Source organism: Rhododendron vialii, chromosome 8a (assembly GCF_030253575.1).
Source record: "Rhododendron vialii isolate Sample 1 chromosome 8a, ASM3025357v1".
Taxonomy (NCBI): Eukaryota; Viridiplantae; Streptophyta; class Magnoliopsida; order Ericales; family Ericaceae; genus Rhododendron; species Rhododendron vialii.
In genome coordinates, this window is record NC_080564.1 from 29,879,955 (window position 1) to 29,902,101 (window position 22,147).

At 36.2% G+C, this 22,147-nt stretch overlaps 2 protein-coding genes across 2 annotated transcripts; both read right to left on the reverse strand.

The window, feature by feature from the left end:
* Window positions 1–2,775: 2,775 nt before the first annotated feature.
* LOC131335155 (cytochrome P450 94B3) lies at window positions 2,776–6,285 on the reverse strand. Its single transcript, XM_058370397.1, has 3 exons — window positions 5,744–6,285; window positions 3,920–4,518; window positions 2,776–3,446 (listed from the first exon to the last, which is right to left on the reverse strand). Exons 1-3 carry the CDS (start codon window positions 6,169–6,171, stop codon window positions 2,935–2,937), a joined length of 1,539 nt encoding a protein of 512 aa, XP_058226380.1. The 5' UTR covers window positions 6,172–6,285; the 3' UTR covers window positions 2,776–2,934.
* Window positions 6,286–14,205: 7,920 nt separating this feature from the next.
* LOC131335156 (uncharacterized) lies at window positions 14,206–21,714 on the reverse strand. The gene is made up of 6 exons (XM_058370398.1): window positions 21,383–21,714; window positions 19,743–19,788; window positions 17,911–18,037; window positions 17,649–17,725; window positions 16,579–16,682; window positions 14,206–14,522 (listed from the first exon to the last, which is right to left on the reverse strand). Exons 1-6 carry the CDS (start codon window positions 21,506–21,508, stop codon window positions 14,478–14,480), a joined length of 525 nt encoding a protein of 174 aa, XP_058226381.1. The 5' UTR covers window positions 21,509–21,714; the 3' UTR covers window positions 14,206–14,477.
* Window positions 21,715–22,147: the final 433 nt, after the last annotated feature.

Genomic DNA, 22,147 nt, shown 5'->3' on the forward strand with positions numbered 1-22,147 from the left:
TAAGCAGGCAAGGTTTCAAGAGAGTTTGAAATTCATCCCATTTGTCTTGTAGGTTCAATAACTCAAACAATCCATTCAACAAAACGAACTTGCCAAAAGGCTTGTAGCCCAACGGTATTTCCTAGTCCTCCTGCAAGTGAAAACAAGGTTCAAGCTCTATCGTGGGCTATGTGGGTTCAGGGCTATGGACAACCTCTGGAGTAATTCTGTGGACTAATTTACTAACTCTTCTCTAATCTCCGCTAATGTATAACGTATGGGAAAAAAAAACAATCAGTACGTGGACTTGTGTGCCCTGAATGGAAGGAGTATATAGGACTAACAAACAATTAATTGCATCTCCCAGCAATAATTATAACACAGATATCACAAGTAAAGAAAGCATCTCTTGGGGTTCCTCTCTATTGTGTAAGTTGCCTCACAGTTGAATACAACTTCTCACAATTGTAAAAAAAGAAAGAAAGAAAGAAAGAAAGAAAGCGTCTCATCGATAAAGTCAACATCTGATATTGAAAAAACAATTTCAGTAACTTTTTTTATTTATTTTAAACTTAGGATGTTTGGGTCAGTTTACGCGTATTTCGACCAATCTCTTCCCACCATCCATTGGCAAAGAAGTTCAATTAAAGCCGGGGCAAAAACCCTGTATGTGCTGGCGCCAAAAGATGTTCCAAACCTTGACCACCAAGCTAAGAATTGACATATGCCTTTCACTTGTGAATAGGTAATTCCCCAAAGCTAAGAAATTAACAATGTAATTCACAAAAAAGCCCAATTGTTTTGGCATAAGTTATAATTGTTGCAAATTGTGGATTTGCACATTGTTGATGTATTATTTCATTAATATAGTTCTTCGAATATGCACGAAAATTGATCTCCTACCGATTTCCAAAAGAAAAAGAAACGAAAGGTATGAGCCAATGTTGGGGTTATTATGAACCATTTTTTCTTAAAGAATAAGACATAGACGACTTGATATTTCACTTCAGCCCCGCAATATTATTTATTCGCTATGATTAGTTAAAAGAAATTTTACGAAGAGAAAATGGATTATGGGAGTGTCTGACTTGAATGATTGATTGATCCGTGCAGGTAGATGCCTCTTTGGAATGAGATAAGATAAGATCGAAGTATATTTGGATAGTACTTTCTGTGTTACTTTCTCAGTAATATTTTAGTAATTTGAGTTTCGAAATGACTACCCTACCAAAATATCTAGAGCCGCCACATAATACAAATATATATATTTTTTCTTTTTTGATAACCGGATGTCCGGATCAGCTTACGCGCGACTGCAAATACAAATATATTGTACGAAACACATGCATACCTGTACGTAGGGCCCCTACGGTAGGGGTGTCAAATTGAACCCAGACCCATTAACAAACCCATACCCATCAACTAAAAAATAGATCGACCTAACCCAACTCATTTATTAGTTGTGTATGATTGGGTCCAAACCCAGCTAACCCATTATTAATTGGGAATAAATTGGGTCAACTTAAATGACCCAATGGGTCATGAAAGTAACCCACCAAATTCCCGTCTCTTTACCAGGTTTTTGTCTCTTTCAATTGGGACGCCGAGGAGTATGGCTCTCTCTCTCTCTCTCTCTCTCTCATTTATTCAATTGTTCTATGCTAAATCACACGTGTCCAAAAATGTTTTGGACGATCCGGATTAAAAACCATTGTGACCGATAACAATTATTTTGACCAGTCAAAATTGAAAACACATCTCATCCATTGATTGCGTGAATGGACCGGTGAAATTGCTCTCCGCCGTGAATAAGTTTCTCTCATGGTAGTCCCGCATAGGGTTTGGATTAAAACACATCTCATCCATTATTTTTTTGTCTTTATTCAATTTTTTTTTGCATTTTTTTTATTGTGTTAAACTTTTGCGACTTATTGATTTGTTTCGACGAGAGGAATCGGAAAAGTAAAAAAATTTGATCGAAACTTATAATTTTTTGAATAAAAACAAAAAAAAGTCAATAAGACAAAAAAAAATTGACTTATTATTGTCTTTTTTTAAAAAATTATGAGTTTCGATCATAATTTTTTTTTACTTTTCCGATTTTTCTCAACGAGATGAATCATTAAATCACAAAAGTTTGACGCAAAACTATCAAATACGAAAAAAATTTGAATAAAGAAAAAAAATTACTGTTTGGTTTGGAAATACCTTAGTTATTTTAAAATTTAATGTGTGCGTGTGTGTAATTGGGCTAATGGGCGGGTTGGGTTCAATTTTAAATAAAATGGGTCGGGTTGGGTATGAGTCATTGACCTAATAACTAATGGATTCTAAATGGGTCAATGACCCATTAGAGACCAAACCCACTTACATCTTACCCAATTTGACCCAAACCCGTCTATTTGACACCTCTACCTGCAGGTATATTTAGAGCTCGTGTCATTTGATGTAGGATGACTTGCAGATCGGGTTTTATTAAGTTTTAACTTATTTGTCTCGTTTGATTAGAAATAAACACGTTTTATTGCTAATTAAGGAAAAACAAACATTATTATGTAATTAACATAAACTTGGGATTCCAAGAATGGATTGGGATGCATGATTGAGAAAAAGGATGTCCAGCCAAATTGTGGTACTTTAATTTCCTTCCACAATTAATTATTACGTACATATTTATTAGATTCATCATTCGTGTCATTAAAATTTACGGTTTAGCTTATGTATTCATTTGGAAATATTATCTATATATATATATATATATATATATATATATATATATATATACGGTCTCGAATATTGGACGCGCAAAACTTTTATACAATCACAACCATACAAGGAGACGATTTATTTATAATAACATCATGAATTTTTACGGATCCACTATTCGTCTCCCTTCAGTGATCAGAACCGCATTGATATCATATATTCCGTACTTATCGTGCACCGACGTAACGACTAAGCTGTAGCCGAATTCCTTTTCCGTACCCTAACATTGAACCCACCGGCCATATGAGCCGTCAACAGAGGCACGAAAACCGGCTCCTCCTCGGGCCGGACCGGGCAAACCTCGAAGCTCCTCAGAACCGAAGCCACCACATACTTCATCTGAATGAAAGACATTTCTTTCCCCAAACACACCCTAGGCCCGGCCTGAAAGACCGGAAACTTGTAGGGGCTAACCGTCTTCATGGCCCCCCAGCCTTCTTCCCACGGTTCGTCGAACCACCGGTCCGGTCTGAACTCGAGGCAGTCCTTCCCCCACAGCTCCTCCATCCTCCCCATTCCGTACGGGAAGTACGTCACCCTGTCGCCCTTGTTCACCGCTGTCCCGTCGGGCAACCGATCGGAGGCCGCCGCGTGTTTGGAGTCCCACGAGACGGGTGGGTAGAGCCTCATGGACTCGCACAAGCACGCTTTCAGGTAATTCATGTCCTTCAAATCATCAAAATTTAGAGAGTGTTTGGAACCTGTGGAAATAGAAGGAAAATAAAAGAGAAACTTGGTTATTTCTTTTGTTTGGCTGTGCAAAGAAAACGTAATAGATAAATAACTTTCTAATTTTTTTTCTTGTTAAAGAGAGTAAAAATGCCAACTAACAATAAAATTGTGCAAATAAAAAAAAAAAAAGGAAAAATAATTTTCATGACCATTTTTTGATGAATGCACTCCAAAGATTATTATTTTTAGTAATCTTAAAATAGATTTGTATTCCTATTTAATTTGAAACTTTATAAGACAACATCTAAAATGTAAGAGAGTAGAGTGCACAAATTATCACTCGTAATATATCTATCTTTTCCTAATTTCCATAGATTTTTCATTTCATTTCTTTTCCTTTTAAAGTTGGAACAAAATATGGAAATAATGAAATCTCTTCCTCCCTCCTTTTTAAAATAAAAAAAAAAAAATTCCAAACACAAACTCATTATTATTTTCTTACCGTCTTTATAAAACGACGTCGCTTCCTCAATAATCTCTTTCTCAATCCCACGGTGGCGGGAAAGGAGCCAGAAAAGCCACGTCATGGCGGCCGAGCTGGTGTCCCTTCCCGCCATCAAGAAACTTATCACCATATCCCTCACTGCCTCCTCGGCGTGGCCGGCGGCCAACAACCTCGATAGCAAATCACCACCGTCGCACTTCCCGTCACCGCATTTGTCGATTTTCTCCCTCCTCTCCCCTATAATCGCGTCAACTGATGCCTGCACCAAATCAACAGATACTCTCAGTTTCGCCTCGGAGCCAATATTCAACGCCCTTTTTATTTTCCACGAGGAGGGGACGGCCGCGGTGGCGCGTCTCGCGCTGATCTCGGCGGCGGCGTCGAACCCCGCCATGAGCGGCGGAGGAGGGCGGGAGAGGTCTAGGCAGTGTGGGTCGGTGCCTAGCGTGACCTTGCATATAGTGTCGAAGGCGAATCTTCTCAAGATGTCTTGGAGGTCCAAAACGGAGTCGGTTTCTGCGGCTGATTCGAGTAAGGGGAAAAGACGGTTTTGCACTTCTTCCTCGAGGGTCTTCACCACAAACTCTCTCAAAGACCTGAAAAATGCGATTGTAAAGTCACTAATTTAGAAAACTTGGAAATTATTAATATTTGTAAAATAGTTAAACCTCATTTTTACTGGAGGCAAAGAATTGGTTTAACCCTAGTAATTTTCCTGGCATATTTAATGTTAAGGTCTCTTACCTCAATGTGCATGTGCATGTATCAAATGGTTCCCCTATAATGTATTGGACTATCCAATATATTCCGAGGCAGGATCTTTTATGCCGAAAATCTTTGTGCAGAGAGATTTTTCGGCCGTTGATCTTAAAACATAAAAAACACACAGAACCAATAACCAATAAAACCCCTCGGCACAAGAATTTTTAAGACAGAGAGGAGATCGGACCCCATATCTTCCTTAGTAGTTTTACCTACTTGTTTGTTCTCTAAATCATTTTCAATTATCAGACAAAAAAATATGTTTGAAAATTATCAGACACCCTCAATTAGAAAAAGTAATTTAGAAGTGAATTTTAATACCAAAAAGATTATTAAAAATGATGTGACGACACTAAAATGAAATTGTAAGGAACAACAAATATGGCATAATTTAAAATCAAAGTAGCCAAGAAAATTTCACCCTTATTGTATATTTGTATTAATTAGAGGGAGGCTAAATTGTGCTAACTTATCTAATTATTTGTAATTGGCTTATTTTATCTTTACAAATCGTTTATCTTTTGGTCCTAATTTCTTTATCTGTTACTCATCTCGACAAATTAAAAATATTATGGACTAATTTTGAAAGTTACAAAGACAAATAATCGTTAGCTTAAATCATCTTTAGTGTTGAATTGATCAGTTGTTATTGGTTAAACCTAGAAGACAAAATTTAGACCCCAAATGCAAAAAAAAAAACAAAAAAACAAAAAACAAAAAACAAAAAACAAAACAAAAGGAAAAAAGCCGTTTGAATTAATTCAATCCAAACTCAACCTTAGTTGCAATAAGAAATAAAATAAGAATCATGTTTTTCTGTCGCCCAGTTTTAGATTGTGCAAAGGACATTTCGAACAATCACAACTACACAAAAATGTTTTTAACGGCACAGATTTTCCTGACAAGTTTTTACCGATAAGAAATATACAACAGCGGTAAGAATATTTCAAAAATCCGAACCATTGATTAAGCATTACAAACTCGATTGAAAAATGACGGTTCAGTTCCTAAAATTAAATGCACTTATAATAAGTTAATAAAATTGCAAAAAAAAAGGACCTTGTGCTAAATTCGTGGCTCGCTAGCTTCCTTTGCGTGCTCCACATTTCCCCATCCACATTGAATATTCCAAACCCAAGAAAATCCCCAAGAATCTCCGTAAATGGTTTCCCCTTGGGATACACATGGAAGTTAGTCTTGAGCACATGCTCCACATTTTCGGGGTTCGCCGTGACAATGGTTCGGCGGGCGCCGAACCGGGTCAGGACGATGGTCTGCGTTGGGGACACGGATAGGAGGTCCGTGTACCAGTCCAGGAGACGGGGTCGGTTCCGGTAGAAGGAGATGAGGCAGCCGATGATTGGGTACGTTGGAGGGCCATTTGTTGGGTTGTTAGAGAGTTCATTACGATAGTACTCACAGAAGGCGAATAGGAGAGAGAGGAGGAGTAATGCTAGAGAGAGAAAGAAGAGTAGAGTGAGAAGCATGGTTGCAGATTACAGAGAGTGGGTTATGAGAGTGGCCTGTGTGGTAGCAGTGTAGAGGGTGGGATGAGAGTTTTAGGACAAGGATGTGGGTTTTATATACAGTATATATATGAGAGAGAGAGAGAGAGAGAGAGAGAGAGAGCGCAATTTAGGCACGTGATTGTCGAGCTGAAAAGGAGAAGGGTGCGCCGGTGCGGATTCTGGTAAAATTGGCTTTGTCTTTTCGAGTTGCAAAACATTACAAGCACTATTATTGAAACGTTAAAGGAGAATTATATTCGTATTATTGATCGTGCTGAAGATTATGTAACCTAGCCCGGCACGTTATGAATTCAACTCCTACGAAGAAAAGACGTTAATCTTGTTGATGATTTGGTTGAGATTTTGGTAATGTAATTTCTTCAAGGAAGTGGATCGATACTCTCCGGTCCGAGTTTTGGATTGGAGCAGACAATCGAAATCTTGACCGTCCAATACTGTAATCAATAGTTAATTTGGATCTGCTCAGAGACTCTTTGCGTGAAGAATTGAACTCGATCTTCTCGCAAAGAGTTTATGAGCTGAACAATTGATTTCCTTATGTCAGCAGCCTAGATTAGGACTAATCCCTTCTGTCTAAAACTTAAATCAGAGAGAATCCAAACCATTTCTTGAAGTGTGGAGCGAAACATGTCACTAAAATTTTTGAACTTTTTTCTTCTTCTTTTTTTTTTTTTTGGTGAAAGAGCAAGAAATGCATTAATAATAATAAATTAAATAGGACCACTTGACCCTTGCTCGTCGGTGGTGTCTCTTTTGAACTCTTTCCTTGTTTTAAATTTTAACTCTAGCTAGGGTCAAGTGATCCTATTATTATCAATAAAGCATCATTACCAAAAAGGAGATAAAAACACACACACCAAAATGCTACCAAGAAAGAATTGCGCAGCTATAAATCAAGAAACTGGATACAAAAACAAAACACGGAACTGAAAACCACATCCCTTTCACACAAAACCAAATGTTGGACAAAAAGTAATCACTAATCCCATAGGCGGCAATATTACTTGGCTTCCACGATTTCAATAACACCAAAGTGTATTGATCACTTCCACCCCATAAAAAAAGACAATGCTTGTTCTTGTCAAATGGCTCCATATAATAGCAAAGAAAATTGGCTCCTTAACAACCCTTCTAATTCGCCAGCCTAAATGCCCTGTTCCGCTAGGGTTCTTATTTTTTAAGTACTTATTTTTTGCTCTAGCTACGAGATAAGTAATTCTCTTACAACACATCACATTTAATTCAAAAATTAAGCAGTTTCCCTTAGAGGAATGGGGGCTAAACTAGCTTGGAGTAACGGCAACTATACCGGTGCATGTGATTCATAACCTTTCAGTAATACGATTCGTAACATTTTCATTATAATTCACAACATTTTGGTGCATCTCGTAATTTTTATACTAAAAAATCATAACTTTTTAGCAACACAATTCGTAACATTTAGGATTCGTAATTTTTATACTAAAATCATAACTTTTTAGCAATACGATTCGGAACATTTTCTTTATGATTCTTAACATTTTGGGGGTGCATATGATACACACCTAAATAAGGGGTGTGTATTCTAGTCTTTCCCTTCAACATGTGTCACATTAAATACTAGATAAAATGGCAAAGAAAATTCAGCATAATATTTGTTACACTATTAGTAATTAATATCATCTGATGTGCTACCTTACAAAAATCGCATCATTTGGTAATCTGCATATGAGGGATATACTCATCCATCTAAAATGTCTAAAAAGTATGGTCAGAATACATCATCATAGTATGATGAAAATAAGAAAAGATGGCCTGTCGTACTAATAAGAAGAAAAGTATTGTTACGGTGGGGTAAGTCCCCCCGAGTTATTCGAATTTTGCATACATTGACCGGGACACCTGATTTGAATTATTCATGCAGAGAGAAAACATTTTGGGTTATGGAGTGGTGCAGAGATTTTCAAGCCCGAATCTGGTGATGTGGGCTTACTAAGTCCACGAGACCACAGTGTGGGCCCTTAATATAAATAAATGACATGTGATGGAATTGGTTAGGGTTTATAGCACGTTTTTGTTCCCCCCAATGGGATATGTCTTTGTACCATTTTGTTCGTACCCATTAATTCCACGAGCCGTTAAATATGCACCCCTAGCTCTCATGTCGACATCTATGTCGACTATCACTCTTCCAATTCAGACAAATTTTTTTTTCCCTTGTAATCGAATATTCGGACCAACATACACACATCTCGATCAATTTTGAAACGTTAAAGTTGATGATCGGACAAATTCTCCTGCAGTCCCAAGGTAAATGTTTGGCCTCCTTCTCTAAGAGATTCCATGAGATTCAAGTACGCAATCGTGTAGATAGAGAATACACACTTATTAGCTTAATTCTCATGTTTACTTGACAAACTCCTTTAGGTTTTCAATCCGTACGAAATTATTCCGCATAACACCCCTTGAAAATTGTACTCTCTCGCTCTCTTCTCGTTAAGATTAAAAAATATGCATGCACGTAGAATTCTTGTGTGCGCGGTGCACCTCGTTCTTCTTGGTATAAAATAAAACAATTAATATTAATTGTTCATACCTATCGCCCTTCCAGTACTCACAACAATAAAAGATCACGATGGCTCATGAAGAAATTTATGGAAACTACGTACAAAATTAACGTGTTTGTCAATTTTCGTCGAAAACAATGAGATCAACACTAGAAGAATCTCTACTACCCTTTCGCGGACCCGACAAAAAATGTTGAAAAAATTAAAAGTTTTCTTGAAAAATTGGATTATTTCAAGTAATCGTTTCGCAAATTCCTTAAAAAAAAAAAAACCAGTAAAAGTTTCTGCCCTGTTCTAGAACGGGAAATAAGTTTTTATTTTTTAAAAAGACAATTTCAAGCTAAAAAATAATGAGCTTACTGAAATCTAAAAATATGCAATATGGATCTTACTCAAAAGATCTCAATGAGATCTTTTATATGGTGCAAAAAAAATTTAAAAATTATTTTTTATCTACATTATTTTTAAATTTAAAAATATAAAATAAGTACTTACTCTCTCCGTCTCAAATTAGATATCACTTTTTTATATCCGTGCCAATTTCAATTCTTTATATTTTTCAATATGTGAATCTCAAAAAATATGCAATATGAATCTTGTTTGATAGTTCTCGATTAGTTCTATTATACAAAGTTTTCACACTCACAAAAAATATTATAAATTGAAAGATATAATCGGTGAAAAATGACTCGAGTTTCAGAAATTGTCATCTTTCAGAGTGAATATATTTGAAGAAGATGTTTTGGTCTGGTTTGGTATGGGTTGAGAAACAGAAGAATGTGAAAGTCCAATCTTTTGCAATTAGATAGATTTGAGCCAATCGAAGTTGGTGTGCACACGCACTGCCCACCCATGATTTTGAAAGCATCAGAAATCTGAACGTTGCCGCCGTACAGAGCAAAAAGCGGGCGGCCGTTTTTCTGAAAAACCCGAAAAAAGCATGTCTTGCTGTGTTTGGATTGTGTTTTGAAAAGTTTTTTGAAAAAATGGTAGAGATAATAAGTGTAAAGAGATAGAGAGAAAAATAATAAAAATAGAAAGAATTTAGAAGAAATCTTTTGAAAAATTCTTTTTGAAAAGAGAAGAGAACAAGACAAAGTCAAAAGGACTCAGAACCACAAATCGAACCATGATAGCAAGGCTCTAGACGTCTTCTCTGACGAGATGACACAGACATGTCGGAGAATTTTAGAGTTTTGTTTTTCTTTTGGGATTAGGGTTCCGAGTCCGTTTTTGCCATTGAATTAGTACTAGTATTTGACTTGATAGATTAGAGCTAAGTCAAATTTGCGTGTAAATAGTGCACTCGTGAAAACCTTTTTTTAATACACATATCAAATTATTAAAATTTGCCCTCTCCCTCTCTAGCTTGGATTTTCATCATTCTAATGCGGCGGTGGGAACTAAGGAAAGGCTTTATCCTTGATTGATATTTAATTTTCTTCCTCTCATGTGATGGTTGTTCCCGCGTTCAATAACTTTTCTTTTCTAGTTAGAGTTTTCTCTCTTGATCTCATATCTGAGAGTTACTTATGTGTTTTTTTCTTCCTTTTCATTTCTCTGTGCTTCTCCGTCATCATCGAGGTGCTATTTTCGGGTTCCCACGTACAACGGTGGTAGTGATGGTTCTTTTGATAATGCTAAGCCTCGTAAGTAGTGAGTCACCCAATTGTATATTAAGTTCCAACTTTTTTTCTGTTTATCTGATGTTGGACTCAATTTTTACGCATGTTCCTAACAATCTCCCCCTCATGTGTGAACCATGCATTGGGCCTTAGCTCCCCCTTGATTTGATCCACTTGACTCCCCCTTGATCCGTGAACTTTTTACTCTCCAACACCAATTTTACATGGACCTAATATATATTGAATGATTCATATCCACTTAAAAGGCTAAGCCTTGTAAGTGGCGAGCCACCCAATTATATATAAAGGTCTAACCCTTTCTCTATCTCAACCTTTCACGCATGTTCCTAACGGTAACAATTTCAAAGATTAATAAAATTTTCCTCTGACTTAAAAGAAAAAATTATGCTTAATTCCCTCTTACTACTTTGCTTCTGGAAAAAATAAGCATATTTCAATGCATGATCAGATCACTTTCTTTCTTTTGAATTTATTTTTTTGTTGGGAAGTACTACTACATCTTTGTCTCCCTTCGGATCGAATTTACATGTGGAACATATTTGTTTTTAATGAAAACATTTGTGTGGTGAATATGGAGTAAATTGTAGGGTAGGCGCCTGCTTTTGCTTTTTCTTTTTCTGGTGTTCAAGTTCAAATCCATATTGAACTCAGTATTCCGGACCAGAAAACATTTGTGTGGTGAATATGGAGTAAATTGTAGGGTAGGCGCCTGCTTTTGCTTTTTCTTTTTCTGGTGTTCAAGTTCAAATCACTCAGTATTCCGGTACCAAAACACCTTCCAAATAAAATTTCAAAGTAGTATACTGTTTTTAGTTAATTACTTTGTGTATACTTAATTTTAAGAACATGATAGTATATACTATATAATTTTAAAGCAATTTCATTTCAATTTACACACCAATTTCCACATCCATGGGCCTTTCTACACGGAGATCATTAGGCGATCTTTAATTGGCATGTCTCTTTATAAATATTGGCCCCGTTCCGCTAAGGAAAATAAGTAAATAAGTACATATTTTTTGAATTAAAGGTGATATATATACGCGAGAGAGAATCATAACATATCTCGTAAAGAGGAAAATAAATACTTAAAAAAAATAAAAAAAAAACTCGAGCGGAACGGGACCTAATAAGTTGTAAATGAAGATTTGGATATTTGAGGCTGTGTTTAGATTGTAAATATGTGGAAAACAATTTTAGTGAAGGACATATGGAAAACGCAAGCTAAAGAAAGCAAGGAATTTGCAGAGCTCTTTTTCAACTTGTCTTCATCGCTCCCATCTCTATCGATGTGGAAATCCAAACACGGCTGTACGGTCTCATCAATTAATCATTTAGACTTAAGTTGACATCAAAACAGTTGAAGCATTAATCTGGATGGGGGAATCCAAAACTTAGATTGCGTATCTACAAAACTATCTAGCAGTTCATTGTGATTCCTTCCAAGTCTCTTTCTGCTTGGGGTCACCACAAAATAAATCAGAGAGGGGTGGGGTGGGGTGGGGGGTTGTTTGCATCGCAGAGGCCATGGGTACAACTGTTACGCAGGGCCAATAAGTGGGGGGAGTGGCATGGACCACTCTGGGTTCGGGAAAAACAACATTATTTTCTACAACAACACGTGTATTGTTTTGGGTTGTTGATTATGGGTGATTAACCTAAAGAAATTGTGTACTTTTTTGGGCATTATTGATAGTTAACCTTGACATAAGTGAATTTTTCATATATTAAGTATGTTGAACAAGGGTGGTTATAATGCCACGATTCATCTCCTCCACAGATCCATCTCCTCTCCTTTTTTCTTCTCATAAAACCTTTTTGTTGGCTGAGAAAAAAAGGAAAAAAAAACATGCGTTATTCAATCTCCTCCAATAATTCGATTACATCCCAAAAAATCCGCCAACCGACCCAAGAAAATCATGGATTGAAATCCAGAGTGGGTTGAGTTGGACGGTGTAGGAAAGGTCAATATGTGCGACCGTTGACAGTTTGACTAGCCAAGGGACATGCGACACCTGTACTCATCCTCCGCTATATCTGCATTTGTAAACTAATAGACGATAGGCTGCTACCATATCAATGCCAAAGTGCAGCGTACCACACTTTATTAACCTCACCTACTTAGCAATGCTGACGTGCACCCTACCTGGATATATGCGAGAGAATCATGACTATTACGCGATCTGTGTTGGATATCAGCTGAGTCGGAGAAATTATTCGACATCGTGTTTGACGTGTGGTGCCTCTCACCAATTAGAATTTGTTCTACTGATTTTGTGTCAGACTTTTGCCACCTAAACAATTTCTCTCTTGACAGAGAAAGGAGACAAACGGAAATACAACATACTTTAGAGTCACCTACCCGTTTTTCTCTCTCTTGCTTTACTTTTCAATTTTGGCTAATTTTTAAGATAAAATGATTAAAAAAATAAAATCTTCGCACCGATTCAAACAGACTAAAAATTGGAATACTTAATTTTTAACTATGTTTTTTTTAATATATAAACAATCTAAAAAAATAAGTGTTCCAATTTTCAATCCGTTTGAACCGGTGCGAAGATTTTAATTTTTTTATCAATTTTTAACTATGTTTTTTTTTAATATATAAACAATGTAAAAAAATAAGTGTTCCAATTTTCAATCCGTTTGAACCGGTGCGAAGATCTTAATTTTTTGATCATTTTATCCTAAATGGTCATAATTAAATTTTGACTTTATAGCTCTCGTTGATTAGCCCAAAGAGATATAGTATGATTTTACAACTTTCTTAGGATTAATCAACGAGAGTCCTAGAATCAAAATTTAATTATGACTATTCAGGATAAAATTATCAAAAAAACTAAAATCTTTCCACTAGTTCAAATGGATTGAAATTTGGAACACTTAATTTTTTTAAAAAAACCAAATTTTATAAAAAATTTGTTTAATAATAATACTAAATTCGTTATTTTGTTAGTAGAAATAAATATTACGGCTTAAATTGTGAAAGAATAATTAAATTTGTAATTACATATAAAACTTTATACATAATTAATTTAGGGATTGCACAAGGACAAAAGGTCATTTGACAAAAATGATGAGAAAAAATGGGAGGGAAAAGTAAAGTAAAAGAGAGAAAAGCCATAAATTAAAGGATGCTGATTTTGCCACTCTTTTTTTTGTTAACATTATTCCCCTCCAAGTGTATTTTTGCATAAAAAATACACTTATAAGAAAGTTGCGTTAACAAAAAAGAGAGTGGCAAAATCATTTTCCAAATTAAAATTGAAAAGACCAGGAGTAGGTGACTCTAACTCTTGTTGCATTTTTGTTTGCCGAGTTTCTCTGTCAATTGAGGTGGCAAAAGTCTGACACAAAATTAGTAGGACAAATTTTAATTGGTTGGGAGGCACCACCTGTCAAACATGATCTGTTGCCTTTGGGGCAACGAATAATTTCTCGCTGAGTCGAAATCACCCAAAAAAATTAAACCTGTTGGTTTTAAGACGACGATGGATTGGTGTCAAGTTAAAAAGTTGTTACCCACCAAATGATTGAAACACAATCCAACCTACTAAAATTAGCAAGAGTGAGGATTGAAAGCATGAACGCAGTGCAAAGATTGAGAGCGCGAAAATATGGCATTTTGAAAATTATGCTACTAAGGGTATAAGACAACCTAACACTGTAGTGCACTACAGAAAGTCTTCGTGGTATTATCGCCACCCTTTGAACAATTATATGCCGCACCAAATCAAATTGAACCGAATTTCATGATTTTGATAACTAGCAGTAGGTATCATTTTCTTCAGAAAATAAGGTTGTGAAAGGAGACCCTCATATTTTCGAAATTAAACTACCAAACACTGTAGTTATGCTTTTGTACCAGTTAATAATTCACAAATCTTCAGTCAACCAAAAATAAGTAATGCACAACAGACGGGATCACAAAAAGAAAATGTGTCGACATTTCTTCTCTCACTCTAAGTTTCTACAAAATCACACTGAAATTACACTGGAAAACAAAAAATTCATCTACTTGTTACCGAATGTAGTCGAGATTTGAAGAGCAACTTGTTCCTCCACCTCTGAACTATGACCGGCCATTTGCGCTTCGTAATCGGGCAATCAGTTCATCCTGTCCATTTAAGTCCACATTAGGAGTCACAAACATAGAGATAGTACTTGGTTCACTAGGAAAGAGGGATTTTGGGAAGGAATGAGATTGTCATTCCTTGGTCTCCCATACTCCAATGCCATTCCCCTTTAATGGGGAATGATAATTCCATTTGTATTGTATATTCTGTCATTTTTAGCGAGACAAACGTTGAGATCAGCATTTAGAGGGAACAGATGTTTGATTGTAGCTTCATTCCAGTGAGCCAAACACTACATTGGTGGAGGCCTCCTCTTTTTATAGGGTGAAGAGAGGCCTAGGCTGGGAAGGTTCCCAGAAGGTAACTATTACAAACATTTACTATTACACATGCGATACATCATGGCATCTTTGAAAAGCTACTAATACAAACACTTTCTGGTGGAATCTCTCAGACCAGCACATCACGCCTAACTACATTACCCATATGGACACATATGAACAATACATTTCACCACTTCCTAAAGGAATGACATGACTAAAAGTAAAGCAACAATTATCTTGCTACTTTTACTTTATTTCACTTCACACTTTACATTACATCACACAGAAGGAAATAAACATACACCACACAAAAGAAACAGCCCAGGGAAACGTTATGCAGACGTGCAATCTAGTTGAACCTTCAATGGTCTCCATTAAGACCATCAATTGGAATACTTCAATACTAGATAGAGTATAAGATTGCATCCTTAGAGAACGGGATCAATGATTGCATCAAAGCAGTGTTTGGATCAATGATTCCCTAATAATGCTCATTCTGATGTTTGATTCACTAAAAAATGACAGACCGTACATTAAAATGGAACAATCAACATTATTAAAAGGGAAATTTTTAAAAATGGTCCCTCTAGTTTGCACGAGTTCTCATTTTCGTCCCTCTACTATTAATTGTATCATTTTTAACCCTATAGTTTTCATTCCATCTCAATTTCGTCCTTCTCCCTGACGCCGTCCATGAAACAAACGGAATTGAAGGGAAAAATTGTCATTTTCTCTCACAGAGGGACCAAATTGAAATTTTATGCAAACCAGAGGGATTATTTTTAAAATTTTACATTTTACTTTTGTTTTTTGCAAATAAATTAAAAAAGACCATAAGAAATGTATTTGACAACTGAATTATTTTTTATTGGGTAATCAAACTATATTGAAAAATTTATATTTCATTACACATTACAAAAATATTAGAAAATGCACAAATCAACGCCTTAGCTAATGTCTTTGTATCATGTTCTTATAATCTTCTTATTTTTTCACCCAATAAAAAAATGTTTAAAATCCGTGTTTATTTGTTATATGAGTGATCTTATGAGTAAGTCCAAAAATAAATACACTTATACCCATATTTTAATGTATTTGATCTCTTAATATTTAATAGTGTTTCATTGCTTAATTAAACACAATTACAAAATTTCTAAATACTACTGAACAACTTTTTCGTTTTAATCATATGACAAAAAAAATAACGATAGTGAAAATTCAATTGAAAAAAAAAATACAAGACCAAGACAATTAACATAAGGGTTGTTTTTTGAATTTTCTCATATTTTTTGTGATGTATATAATAAAAACTTTACAAAATTTCAACATATATTTTATTATTCACTATAAAATGAGATGAGAAATATATTATATATGATGTATTTTAAATTTATTTACAAAAACAAAAGTAAAAAACAAAATTATAGAAATAGTCCCTCTAGTTTGCATGAAATCTCAATTTAGTCCCTCTGTGAGGAGAAATGACAATTTTGTCCTCCAATTCCGTTTGTTTCATTAACGCCGTAAGTGAGAGGGACGAAATTGAGACAGAATGCAAATTATAGGACTAAAAGTAACACAATTGATACTAGAGGGACGAAAATGAAAATTCATGGAAACTAGAGGGACCATTTATAAAAATTTCCCTTATTAAAATGGAACAATCATTCCCCAATTTTGATGAGTGGCATTTCATTCATTCTCAAATCATTCCAGCGAACTAAACAGTGCCTAAGAGTTCTAAACAATGAGAGTAAGTGTTTTGATGACTTGCCTTCTTTCCATTCCGAGAAAGACCTTTCTCCTTCAAAAGAGCACGGAGTCTCTCGACAGTCAAACTCTGGAAATCCTTCTCAGGTACACGAGATCTTGATCCTTCTACGTGGCTCAAATAGAGAAAAATAATAATGATAACTGGTTACTTGCCAAAGAGAAAAAGGAAAGAAAACAACATACAAATATTCAGCAAGTGAATTAGATTAAAATAAACTACTTGAAAAAAAAGTATGAAGGAACAGTTTGGACAAGGATCAACAAGTATACGGGTTTACTGTCAAGATCCTCTCCATTGCATACAAATGATGTTGCCACCTCCAATGGTAAGAAAAACAGAGGTCGAGATGAAGAGACACAGAAGATAAAAAAAATGGGAGGAAATCCTCTGGAGGCAAACTTATATTACTATACTGCAAAACAATTTGCATCTTCTCCTTGGTTTTATCAAATTGAATGTCAAGTGTCACATTTCTAATAGTACAATAGGCAACTACAGACATCACTTGTGCCTCTATACCTGTCACAACCACCATTAAATGCAGCATATTCTAGAGCTTCACAAATTACCAAGGCTGACAACTACATAGTATAAACAGGATTGGCCAGCATGTTAAAGTCCCTCAACAACAAAATAAGGGAATGGAAACAAAATTGTTTGAAGACAAAAAAAAAAAAAAAACACATCATGACAGACACCCACAAACACCCCCCCTCAATTCTGCAGTAATATGATAGTATCTCAACTCAATGGATTTTCCAGGAAGATGTGACGCAATAGCACACACTCAAACTCCTGAAATTACCTTTTGCAGCACAGTTAAGAAGTTGCATGAAATCGAAATTGGAATGAGAAAAAAAAAGGGGGGACTATGAAACATCAAAACTCGATTCTAAGAGGCCAATAGCACAATATCCAAACAATTCTAGGAACCTAATGGAAAAAGAAAAGAAGAACAGAACACATTTATGTAATCTATTTTATAATGTCTCCTTTCCAGGAGTCCTACAGAAATAATAATATCTGAATACACCCCCACTACAATTAACAAGTAATGCAGGTATTATCACCTTGTCGAGAACCAGCTTGATTGTTGGTCGCACCCCTCTTAGCGGAAGCCCTTCCATCCAATGCTCTTTCGGCAGGCCTATAAAAGGCAGCAGAAATACATGAGCTGAAGTAAATCAACCATGCATTAATGGAAGAAAAAGGTGCTTGATGAACAATGACATTCATACTAAATGTCAAATATGATCTCATAGCATTGCATATGCACGTGGACGTCGTGGAGAACAACATTTGTGATCTGCTAAAACATAATGGAGCAAGCACCTCTTTCTGGAAGCCTCACTTGGAGAAGCACCCTTTATATCCTTTGAGCTGGAATCACCCTTCTGTTTCTTAAGCATGAGAGACCTGATCAGTATGTTGGTTTGGTTTGTTTTTATCAGCTGGTCATCTGAACACAAAACACAAAAAAGTTAGGTCTTCCAGTTTCACATATAATGATGTAAATGACTCCAAAACCAAAACTCAACATTGTGCAAAAGAAGTCAAAACCTACCCTTACAAGTGAATTGAAGGGCCTAACACAAGAATGTTAACAAAAATAGCCACATTAAAGGTTCCATAGACAAGGAGTACCAACATTTGTCCTTACAAATAGTCATTAGTCCATTTGCTGGATCATTCCCAAGGAATATAAGGATTTGACAACATGGTGCTTTGAAAGATTGCAAAGCTAAGCATCATATTTATCAAGAAGCGAAATGTAGCTGAGATCAAAAGGAAACGTATTCAGGGAGGAGGATTACTATTGCTATCATTCACCGAGTACTACCACCAAGATATAATTGCAAACCCCCTTCCAGGAGAATGCACTTGTTGGGCAAATTTCAATGCCTTATGCCCGACCAAAAACTAAGGGAAAACAAGGTAAGGAACTCTATTTATCATTGGAGACAAAAATACAAATATTTTCCAACCTTACTGCAGCATAGAAATAGGCATCAGAAAGTCTAACTGCACAGATATTGAGCACAGATCACGGTACACAAACGATCCGAGTCGTTCATTAAATTTAAAACATTTTTTCAAGGGCCCCAGTTGAAAATCAGCTCAATCCGCTACCTAGGTGCTATAACCAATCATCTAACTTTCCATTCAGATTTCAAGATCCTGTAATCTGAATGTGATTGGATCGAGCACCTATAGGTATTGGATTGAGCTAAGTTTTCACAGGAGCCCTTGAAAAAATGGTTTATGTTTAATGAATGGCTCGGTTCGGGCCCATACTGTGATCTGTGCACAATGTCTGCGTAGTTAGCACAGCTCAATTGGCATATCCATATCATAAATTAGTTTGGTGGCGAAAGTGAAAAAGAAAACACAAAGTTAAAAACATAAAATAGTGCAAACAAACTGCACTAGGTTATCAAACGGTCAACTAAAATGTGGTTCTTGAAATAAGCTCAACTCAATAAAGCCTCAAAAGCCCACTGCTTGGCTCTAAATCCAAAATAAAGGACAAAGTAACAAGTCATAGTTTCTAAAAGTTGGCTCAACTGTCCAATCCTGACAAGGAATTGGACTTGACAAGGCCATGACCTAACATGACATTGACCATCCTTTTTCTAGAAGAGAGAAAGTGATTTTTAAAATCATTGATTCAAGTTATCAAATGACTAGTCATAGTCGCAATCCAATTGACCTGCTCCTTTCCTGTGTTCTTGTATATTAAACTTCAAGATTACCGTGAGTTATTTACAAGGTCCTGGAACTTAATGATCTAACCTCACTAATAGATGTTGTCCATTTACATAGCATATCCTCATTTTCCTCCATTAAAAAAAAAAAAAAAAAACTGACTTATACAGATATGTAACCTATATTGTTAGTACAGTAAGGGTTGATAATGAACCGGTAAATCAAAGAAACACTTTTAAACCTTTGGCAAGTCGAATCGGTCACCTTAACGATACCTAGCAAATCCAGAAATCTTAAGAAGTCAAGCCACAAAAAGTTAAGAAAGATTGATTATTGAACTATTCTAAGCTTCACATCCAGTTAGAGGGAAGTAACAGACACAGAATAAATGATGTGTCAAAAACTTACAAACTAACTACAAACATGTGAAGCATGAGTGCTAAAGCGATGATACAAACCTGGGGGAGCTGTATCATGATCACAGATATAAACCCGCATTCCACCCTGCACAAATTTCCCTGTCATTAATCATTCCTTTGAAATAAAAGCATGCATGCTTATTGTTGTGTTGTGTGTTCTTCTTAAATCTTGCTTATCATCACATGTACACACTGCAAACATTGGCTCAGATGAAAATTTAGGGTACTATGCACACACATTTACTCCCTACTCCATTTCCGAAAAAATAAATCAAGTGATAGAACCGATATAGGGAACTTGAGTCATTGCTTCAAGACGGTAATCCACTATGCAGACAGTCTGCCAGATGTGCCATCCTTTAACCTATTTCTTCAAAACCTAGCTGATCACTGTCACTATTTGATGCAAACCTCTATTCCTGAAGTACTTAAGGTTGTTTCATCTTTCTGATTGCCCATAACTATAGTGCTTATTCACCCATTTACCTACCTCAAAGACACAACGTACAAATGCCAACCTTACTGAATACTCGCGTTGTTTTCCTTTGCCCATATTCACTTTAATAGTAGACTTCGACACATGATTTAGACATGAAGGTGCTTATTTCTTTTCAAAAATTTGATAACTAGAAACAATGAATACATCAAAGGATGATCAAGCATCCTAGAAACAACCTAAGCAGCGTAGCAACCTACAGATGGTATCATCTTTTAACAGCATTATGATAATGTTCAGCAGCCCAACAGCAGTAGTGACTAGTGAGTTATATATATTTTGGCAGGGGGAAAATATAAATAGCCTTGTTACCTCGTACAATGTACCACTCAAGTACAACTTAAATGATTTAGTAATCCTCTTCTAGTCTTAAACCCGAACAACTAAAACTCATTCCTATATAGAACACATGAATGCTATGTACTTATCTAGAATTGTGGAGTCTGGACAACCACTAAAGTAAGCATACTGGCAGATATACAAAGGATCAGGATCTGATTAAGCCAATTTGCATCAGGGGAAGACCTACAACCTGTACATCAATCATCACCATTCTATTGGAAATGACTCAAATGAGCAAATAAAGGGGCATTTGCTGGTGTAGTCATTAATTTGGAAATGACTAAACACGGGAGACCTCGTTGATGATATGAGTTAATGCACAGAAAATGGTCATAAACTAGCAGCAATCACATGAAAAAGCAATAGGAAATCACCAATCACTCTCCTTGATATCACCAAACCAAAATCAACCTGCAGTCTCAATTCCACTACATTGCTCGAATAGAACTCCAAATCACCAATGTCTCCTTTTCTAAATGCTAACCAAACAGCAACTGCTCTCCTCAATATCACAACCCCCCAAATCAAACTGCAGTCTCAATCCGACAACACCGCCGATTTTAACTCCAAAACGGCAATTTCGCGGTCCTAGATTCCTAATCAAACAGCGCTGAGACACTTCAAAACCCCACTTAAGTTCACACATTCCCTTTCCAACCAAACAATAACAAAATTGCACAACTAAACCACATATAGTATCTCAAATCACCTACCATTATTTCAGGCCGAAACAAATACATACAAATCAAATGTACAAAGCATACATGAGTAATGTTCTAACGGGAACTAGGGTTTAGAAGATAAATTGATTGAAGTAAGGAGAGAGAGAGAGAGGGATGACCGGATTGGAGGAGAGGACAGTTGAGGAGAAGAGGCCGCGAGAGGGAAGGTTGGCGAGGTACTTTGAGGCTCCGCCTCCGGCCGCCGGTGGATTTGAATCGGAGGGAGGAGCAGAAGAGCCAGCCATGGCGCCCGGCAAAAAAAAAATGAAAAAAACCCCACGAATTTTTCTCCAGTACGACCGAAGAGAAATGGGAGTCAAAATAATTTCGTTTGTGCGATATATATTGGCCCCTATTTTGCGCTGTAAACGGGCTTGGATTGTTTGGTGGGGGCCCTATGGGCTGTAATGGAATTTTATTTGTGTTCTATTGAAGTTGAGGTTTGATTTTGAATTTTGTTTTGAAGGATTTGAGAGAGGTAAAGGAAAATATATTTGTAGGATGTGAAATCTTAATCAACCATTATAAATAATTAAAAAAAAATCAAGATCATTTATCATGATAAAGGTAACCGACCCGTGACATGTAGAATCGCATTGTGTGGTGTGGGAAAGAAGACGTCCGGGAATTAGAGAAAGCCAACTCCATTGAATTGAAATTTTTTGGAAAAATGACGGGCAAGAATGTGTTTTGTTAATTAATACCTGCTATGGACATTTTCGGCATTAATGAATGTTCTTAGCTTGTTCTTGATAGGTATTAATTATCAAAACACGTCCTGGGCCGTCATTTTCCCAAAAAGTTTAGACAAGGATGTGGCCGAGTGAAGAGTCGGGTTATTTAGCAAGACGAGTGTGAGATCAGAAAAGAACGTTTAGCATGAA

Coding starts and splice junctions, on each gene's coding strand:
- LOC131335155 (XM_058370397.1), bottom strand. CDS start 6,171: ATGCTTCTCACTCTACTCTTCTTTCTCTCTCTAGCATTACTCCTCCTC. Junction 4,519..5,743: donor AGCCACGAATTTAGCACAAG/GTCCTTTTTTTT, acceptor CGCATTTTTCAG/GTCTTTGAGAGAGTTTGTGG. Junction 3,447..3,919: donor GACGTCGTTTTATAAAGACG/GTAAGAAAATAA, acceptor CTATTTCCACAG/GTTCCAAACACTCTCTAAAT.
- LOC131335156 (XM_058370398.1), bottom strand. CDS start 21,508: ATGGCTGGCTCTTCTGCTCCTCCCTCCGATTCAAATCCACCGGCGGCC. Junction 17,726..17,910: donor AGTGAGGCTTCCAGAAAGAG/GTGCTTGCTCCA, acceptor TGCCTTTTATAG/GCCTGCCGAAAGAGCATTGG. Junction 16,683..17,648: donor TCAAGCTGGTTCTCGACAAG/GTGATAATACCT, acceptor TGAGCCACGTAG/AAGGATCAAGATCTCGTGTA.